At 54.6% G+C, this 8,259-nt stretch overlaps 1 protein-coding gene across 3 annotated transcripts; it reads left to right on the forward strand.

The window, feature by feature from the left end:
- Positions 1–1,840: 1,840 nt before the first annotated feature.
- Positions 1,841–6,468, forward strand: ACP5 (acid phosphatase 5, tartrate resistant). 3 transcript variants are annotated; one of them, XM_017497704.2, is made up of 7 exons: positions 1,846–1,988; positions 2,068–2,249; positions 3,164–3,250; positions 3,512–3,772; positions 3,992–4,119; positions 4,247–4,592; positions 5,880–6,468. In XM_017497704.2, exons 4-7 carry the CDS (start codon positions 3,512–3,514, stop codon positions 6,120–6,122), a joined length of 978 nt encoding a protein of 325 aa, XP_017353193.1. In that variant the 5' UTR covers positions 1,846–1,988; positions 2,068–2,249; positions 3,164–3,250; the 3' UTR covers positions 6,123–6,468. The 3 variants fall into 3 exon arrangements, with proteins under 3 accessions (XP_017353192.1, XP_017353193.1, XP_017353194.1); XM_017497705.2 differs by having other exon boundaries at positions 1,849–1,988; positions 2,174–2,249; XM_017497703.2 differs by lacking the exon at positions 2,068–2,249 and having other exon boundaries at positions 1,841–1,988.
- The last annotated feature ends 1,791 nt before the right edge of the window (positions 6,469–8,259 follow it).

Raw genomic sequence — 8,259 nt, forward strand, 5'->3', positions numbered from 1 at the left:
TTTTTTGAGACAGAGTTTCGCTCTTGTTGCCCAGGCTGCAGTGCAATGGCATGATCTCAGCTCACTGCAACCTCTGCCTTCTGGGTTCAAGCAATTCTCCTGCCTCAGACTCTCGAGTAGCTGGGATTACAGGCATGTGCCACCATGCCCGGCTAATTTTTGTATTTTTAGTAGAGACGGTATTCCTCCTTGTTGGTCAGGCTGGTTTTGAACTCCCCACATCAAGTGATCCACCCGCCTCAGCCTCCTAAAATGCTGGGATTACAGGCGTGAGTCACCGCGCCCGGTCCCAGATTTTTTTTTCTTTCTGTTTTGAGACAGGGTCTTGCTCTGTCGCCCAGGCTGGAGTGTAATGGCATGATCTTGGTTCATTGCAACCTCCTCCTCCTGGGTTGGAGGCCAGTGGCACTATCTCAGCTCACTGCAACCTCTGCCTCCTGGGTTTAGGTGAGCACCTCCAGCTAATTTTTATCTTTTTTTTATTTTATTTTATTATTATTATTTTAAATAGAGACGGGGTCTTGTTATGTTGCCCAGGCTGGAGTGCAGTGGCTATTCACAGGCGTGATCCCACTACTGATCAGCACGGGAGTTTTGACCTGCTCCATTTCTGACCTGGGCCGGTTCACCCCTCCTTAGGCAACCTGGTGGTCCCCCGCTCCCGAGAGGTCACCATATTGATGCCGAACTTAGTGCGGACACACGATCAGCATAGCACACTACAGCCCAGAACTCCTGGACTCAAGAGATCCTCCAGCCTCAGCCTCCCGAATAGCTGGGACTACAGACACGTGCCACTGCGCCCAGCAGTTTTTATCTTTTTAGTAGAGATGAGGTTTCACCTTGTTGGCCAGGCTGGTCTCAAACACCTGACTTCAGATGATCCTCCTGCCTCGGCCTCCGAAAGCGCTGGGATTACAGGTGCGAGCCACTGTCAATGGCTAAATAATAATTAAAAAACAAAACAAAACAAAAAAACAGGAGACTGGCCCGGCGCAGTGGCTCACACCTGTAATCCCAGCACTTTGGGAGGCCGAGGCAGGCGGATCACCTGAGGTCAAGAGATCGAGACCAGTTTCGCTGAGATGACAAAACTCTGTCTCTACTAAAAATACAAAATTAGCTGGGTGTGGTGGCGCATGCCTGTAATCCCAGCTACTCCGGAGGCCGAAGAAGGAGAATCGCTCGAACCCAGGAAGTGGAAGTCGTGGTGAGGCCCGAGATCGCACCATTGCACTCCAGCCTGGGCCACAGGAGCAAAACTCCATCTCAAAAAAAAAAAAAAAAAAAAAACAGAACAGTTCAGGCGCGGTGGCTCACGCCTGTAATCCCAGCATTTTGGGAGGCCAAGGCTGGTGGATCACCTGAGGTCGGGAGTTCAAGACCAGCCTGACCAACATGGAGAAACCCCATTTCTACCAAAAATAAAAATAAAAATAAAAAAATTAAATAACAGAAACCAACCAACCAAACAAGCAACAACAACAACAAAACAGGAGACTGAGGCCAAAGATGTCAGCCTTACAGAATCTTAGCCCTTGGCTCAGCCAGGGCTGAAACCCCACCTGGTGCCGTGGCCCTGGGGCTGTGGGTCGGACCCATGGGTGCTCCTAAAGGGTCCCAGGCAGATGGGGGCTCCTGGTGGGCCTGGAGGGGAAACAAGGATAATATCGGCTCCCCTGGCCACCTCTTCTGGCCCAGCTGCAGCTGCAGTCCGTGGGCCTGAGCCGACCTCCGGGGTTCATTGTCCCATTTTACAGATGTGGGGCCTACAGCAGGGGGGCGTGGCGGCGTCGGGCGGTGCAGTGTTCCGGGGCGGGGAGGCCCAGGCGCCCGCCCTCACCGCCCGGGCTCACCTGGGCCGGCCCAGAGCCCTCGGGCAGGACGGATCGGCCGCTGCCTGTTTAAACCTGGGGCCACCCAGGAGCCCGATCTCCCGCGGATCTGCAGCCGGGCTTGCGCCGCAGCGCCCGCCCCGCCGACGGCAGGTGAGATGCCCGCGGCCCCGTGGGAGGGGTCTCCGCCTGCCCTCGTCACCCACTTCCTTCCCGTTTTTCGCTGCTGCAGGGCTGGGCATGGGGGGAACAAGCACCTCGCTGGGTGACCCAGGGAGATCTCTGAGCCGGTGGCCTCGGCATTGAATGAGGGCTCTTTCCCGGGTCCGCGCTGGCAGGGACTAGAGGGACTTGTCCTGAGCGTCGACGGAACGTGTCTCGGCGGCGCCCAGCACGGAGGAGGCAGGCAGGGAGGTAAGGAGCAGGTCAGACCGGCCGCAGGTGCAGCGCCTCCTGCCCTCCGAGGCTGCGGTCCAGTGCAGGGTCTGCAGGCAGCTGTGAGACAGGAGGGTCAGAGGTCTGCAGTCACGCGCGGTGTCACCAGCTAGCTGCCTCCTGCCTACTTCCTCCCGCGGGAATGGGAGTCCGGGGTGGGGTGGGGGGTGAGGAGGGTGTGGGCAGGACTTCCTGGAAAAGAGAGGCTCGTTGCTGTTTGTGCATAGTGTGTGGAGAGGGCAGGGGGAGGACAGTGACATACGCAGAGTCCCACACTCAGATGTTGTCAAACACACATCCCACTCCAGACACACAACTCACCTTAGAGACACAACACAGGGACGCACACAAAACTCCATCCATAGGGATTCCCACTCAGTGCCACGTGAGAACGCAGGTGTATATTGCAGACAGGCCACACAGGCCTCACAGGCTCAGCATACACGTCTACAGCGACCCAGCCAGGGCCCAGGTAGGCATGCTTAGCTGCTTGCAGGAAGCAGGACACACCCAACTCAGGCAAGCCCTTACTCTGAGAAGGAGGCGCAGATGTGCCTTGGGTTATCACAGCCAGAGCCCCCCGCCCCCCTCCTCTCTCTCTCTCTCTCTCACTCACACACACACACACACACAAACTCACACTCAGATACACAGACACATACAGATACACGGGACATGTAAAGCCCACAGCACAGACAGGCCCCTGCAGGTTGACCCGGAGGCTGCGTGGCCTGAGGCTGCTTCACACATGTGCCCAGATCCCCTCACCCCCACCCCAGTCCCGTGTCCTGCTCCAGGGAAGTCCAAGGGCTCACATGACCCAAGGGGAGGGCTCCTGGGACAGCCCTCGGAGAAACTGCATCATCCTCACTAATGATCCACTTCCTTTCCAGAGAATAAAGGCTCAGGGACTGGCAGTTCTGCCCCGGAGCCCACCAGCCTCTCGGAGCCTCTGGTCACTGGCCTGTGTCTTCCCCAGGGTGAGTGCTAGGCAGGCTAGGCAGAGGGAGGGTGAAATGGGCCTGCAGGGTCATCTTGGTGCAGCCTGCCCTCTCACACACCGCCCCGTACCCTAAGCCGGCTTGTGCAGCCTTGAGTCCTGAGAACTAGGGCACCGAGGGGTTCCTGCAGGGGAAGCCTGCAGCAATCGGTCTCCCTCTCTCTCAGGGCAGGCTGGGGTCTCAAGGCCTCCCTGCCCTTGTCACAGCCCAGGCCACCTATGTTCATTTCTCTTCTCCCAGATGGACATGTGGGCAGCGCTGCTCATCCTGCAAGCCTTGTTGCTACCCTCCCTGGCTGACGGAGCCACCCCTGCCTTGCGCTTCATAGCTGTGGGCGACTGGGGAGGGGTCCCCAATGCCCCATTCCACACAGCCCGGGAAATGGCCAACGCCAAGGAGATGGCTAGGACCGTGCAGGTCCTGGGTGCAGACTTCATCCTGTCTCTAGGGGACAATTTCTACTTCACTGGTGTACAAGACGCCAATGACAAGAGGTTCCAGGTCTGTGCCCAACAAAGTGGGGCAGGAGGTGGCGGGGGGCAGTGGGGAGAAGCCACCTTACCTGGAGACCTTCCTTTGGAGAAGGCAGAGGGAAGGTGATGGGGCATCTTGGGGCGCTGGAGCATCAGTGTCTCCCTTATCCTTGGCTCCTAACTTGGTGGGAGGATCAGGGTAGCCATTGATCCCAGGGAAGGGGCCTGCCCTGTCTGTTCACTACAGGAGACCTTTGAGGACGTATTCTCTGACCGCTCCCTTCGAAACGTGGCCTGGTATGTGCTGGCCGGAAACCACGACCACCTCGGCAACGTCTCTGCGCAGATTGCATACTCTAAGATCTCCAAGCGCTGGTGAGCCACCCCCAACCCTGCCACCCCCAGACCCTGACACAGCAGGGACACGGGGCCCTGTGGCTTGAGCTGACCCTGGGAATTCTGTGTCCAAGATGTGCACCCTCGACCTCTATGCCCTCCACAGGAACTTCCCTAGCCCTTTCTACCGCCTGCGTTTCAAGGTCCCACGGACCAACGTGTCTGTGGCCATTTTCATGCTGGACACTGTGATGCTATGTGGCAATTCAGATGACTTCCTCAGCCAGCAGCCTGAGAGGCCCCGAGACCCGGACCTGGCCCGCACCCAGCTGTCCTGGCTCAAGAAACAGCTGGCAGTGGCCAGGGAGGACTACGTGCTGGTGGCAGGCCACTACCCCGTGTGGTCCATAGCCGAGCACGGGCCTACCCGCTGCCTGGTCAAGCAGCTACGGCCACTGTTGGCCACATATGGGGTCACCGCCTACCTGTGCGGCCATGATCACAACCTGCAGGTGAGGGCCCTGTGCGTGGAGTGGGAGCTGGGTGAGGGGTCCCCATCCCAGCTGATGTCCACATGGCTGGGGTCCTCCTGCTATTTAAGGGCCTCCTGTGGCCTTCAGAATGTCTAGACTGTCCCTCAAATCTTGCTGTCTCACCAGGAAAACACTCCAAACCCAGAATAATATCTTTGACTTGCCAATTTCTTTCTTTTTTTCTCTTTTCTTGCTTTTTTTTTTTTTTTTTGAGATGGAGTCATGCCCTGTTGCCAGACTGGAGTGCAGTGGCACAATCTTGGCTCACTGCAACCTCTGACTCCCTGGTTCAAGCAATTCGCCTGCCTCAGCCTCCTGAGTAGCTGGGACTACAGGCACACGCCACCACGCCAAGCTAATTTTTGTATTTTTAGTAGAGACAGGGTTTCACCATGTTGGCCAGGATGGTCTCGATCTTCTGACCTCATGATTCACCCATCTTGGCCTCCCAAAGTGCTGGGATTACAGGTGTGAGCCACCACAGCTGGCCTTTTCTTTTTCTTTCTTTTTTCTTTTTGAGACAAGGTCTCACTCTGTTTTTCGCCCAGGCTAGAGTGCAGTCATGCAATTAGAGCTCATCGCAGCTTCAATCTCCTGGGCTCAGGTGATCCACCTCAGCCTCAAGTAGTTGAGACTGCAGGCATGTGCCACCATGTGCAGCTATTTTTTTTCTTTTCTTTTGAGAGGGAGTCTCGTTCTGTCACCCAGGCTGGAGTGCAATGCAACCTCCACTTTCTGGGTTCAAGCTATTCTCCTGTCTCAGCCTCCTGAATATCTGGGATTACAGGCTTTTGACATCACACTCAGCTAATTTTTGTATTTAGTAGAGATGGGGTTTCACCAGGTTGGCCAGACTGGTCTCAAACTCCTGACCTCAAGTGATTCCCCCGCCTTGGCCTCCAAAGTGCTGAGATTACAGGCGTGAGCCACTGTGCCTGACCCTTTTGCACTTTTTGTAGAGACACGGTCTTACTATGTTGCCCAGGCTGGTCTGAAACTCCTGGGCTCAAGCAATCCACCTGCCTCAACCTCCCAAAGTTCTGGGATTACAGCACTGCACCTGGCCACCAATTTCTTACTAAGTGTTCTACCTGTGAAATAGGATTACCGTACTCCTAAAAGTTGGGAAATTGAAGGCAGGAGGGGTTAGGTACCTCAAGGTGACTCTGTGGTTAGGGCCAGATCTAGCCCTAGACCCTATGCAGGTGTGGGTGGAACCCCTGCTCAAAGCTGGGTCTCCACTGACCCCTTGTCCTCCATCCTCAGTACCTGCAAGATGAGAACGGCGTGGGCTATGTGCTGAGTGGGGCTGGGAATTTCATGGACCCCTCTAAGCGGCACCAGCGAAAAGTCCCAAACGGCTACCTGCGCTTCCACTATGGCATGGAAGACTCACTGGGTGGGTTTGCCTATGTGGAGATCAGCTCCAAAGAGATGACAGTCACTTACATCGAGGCCTCGGGCAAGTCCCTCTTCAAGACCAGCCTGCCAAGGCGAGCCAGGCCCTGAAATCTCATGAATGCCCAGCTCTGAGGCCGGATCCCCACTGTTGGGTGGGTGGGCCCTACCGGGACCCTGCTCACAGGCAGGCTTTTCCTCTAACCTGTGGTTCTGCAGCAGGGCAGGCAGGAGAACCACAGCTGATGAACTGTGGTGTCACATGACCCTTGTGGCACAGATGCCCACATATGTGAAACAGACATGGATGTGTGTCCCAGCCACAGTATTACACTCTGTGGCTGGCTCACCTCTGCTGAGTTCCAGGGTGCAGTGAGGAAGGGAGAGAAAGCTTCATCCTAAATCAGGCATCTTTCTGTCACTGATGTTCAATAAAAGAATAGTTGCCAAGACTGAACCAGTGCCACTGGTGTGTTATATGCTCTGGGTTAGAGTGGCTGGGCTCCCTGAGCTGCAGTTCCTTGCCTCTACCTCCCTCCATAACCAAGTTGCCTCATCCATGGATGTGATTTTAAAACCCAAGCAGTGGCCGCACGCAGTGGCTCACGTCTGTAATCCCAACACTTTGGGAGGGCGAGGCAGATAGATCACAAGGTCAGGAGATCCAGACCATCCTGGCTAACACAGTGAGACCCCTTCTCTCTACTAAAAATACAAAAAATTGGCCAGGTGTGGTGGCATGTGCCTATAGTCCCAGCTACCCAGGAGGCTGAGGCAGGAGAATCACTGGAACCCAGGAGGTGGAGGTTGCAGTGAGCCAAGATCGTACCACTGCACTCTAGCCTGGGTGACAGAGCAAGCCTCTGTCTCAAAAAAAAAAAAAAAAAACCCAAGCAGAGGCTAGGCTCGGGGTTTCACATCTGTATCCCAGCACTTTGGGAGGCCAAAGTGGGTGGATCATTTGAGGTCAGGAGTTTGAGACCAGCCTGGCCAACATGGTGAAACTCCATCTCTACTAAAAATATAAAAAGTTAGCAGGGCATGGTGGCATGTGCCTATAATTCCAGCTACTCAGGAGGTTGAGGCAGAAGACTCACTTGAACCTGGAAGGCAGAAGTTGCAGAGAGCCAAGATCGCCCCACTGCACTCCAGCCTAGGCAACAAGAGTGAAACGCCATCTCAAAAAAAAGAAAAAATTAGCCAGTTTTGGTGGTGGGTGCCTGTGGTCCTAGCTATTTGGAGGCTGAGGCAGGAGAACTGCTTGAACCCAGGAGGTAGACGTTGCAGTGGGCCGAGATTGTGCCACTGCCCTCCAGCCTGGGCGACAGAGCAAGGCTCTGTCTCAAGCAAAATAAATAAATAAATAAATAAATAAATAAAATAGGCCAAGCACAGTGGCTCACGCCTGTAATCCCAGCACTTTGTGAGGCCTAGGTGGGCTGATCAGTTGAGGTCAGAAGTTTGAGACCAGCCTGGCCAACATGGTAAAACCCATTTCTACTAAAAATTAAAAACTTAACTAGGCATGGTGACACACACCTGTAATCCCAGCTACTGGGGAGGCTGAGGCAAAAGAATCACTTGAGCCTGGAAGCCTGGGTGGATCACCTGAGGTCAGGAGTTCAGGACCAACCTGACCAATATGGTGAAACCCCGTCTCTACTAAAAATACAAAAATTAGCTGGTCACGGTGGCATGCGCCTGTAATCCCAGCTACTTGGGAGGCTGAGGCAGAATAATTTAAACCAAGGAGGCAGAGGTTGCAGTGAGCCGAGATCATACAACAGCACTCCAGACTGGGCAGCACAGCAAGACTCTGTCTCAATAAAAAAACCAAATAAAAATAAATAAACAATAAATGTTTCTCTCTTACCAACAAGGCTGCAGGGGTGGTCCCTGGACCAATGCTTTTGTATGTCTGTACAAGTATGTGTGTAAGAAAACTTCTAGAAGCAGAATTATCTCAGGGGCAGGCCAGGCCAGGTGGCTCACACCTGTAATCCCAGCACTTTGGGAGGCCAAGGTGGGCAGATCACTTGAGGTCAGGAGTTAGAGAACAGCCTGGTCAACATGGTGAAACCCCATCTCTACTAAAAATACAAAAAATTAGCTGGGGGTGGTGGTACATGCCTGTAATCCAAGCTATTTGGGAGGCTGAGGCAGGAGAATCGCTTGAACCCAGGAGGCAGAGGTTGCAGTGACCCAAGATTGCACCACTGCATTCTAGCCTGGGCAACAGAGTGAGATT

This window comes from Cebus imitator, unplaced genomic scaffold (assembly GCF_001604975.1).
Source record: "Cebus imitator isolate Cc_AM_T3 unplaced genomic scaffold, Cebus_imitator-1.0 Scaffold234, whole genome shotgun sequence".
In the NCBI taxonomy this organism is placed as follows: Eukaryota; Metazoa; Chordata; class Mammalia; order Primates; family Cebidae; genus Cebus; species Cebus imitator.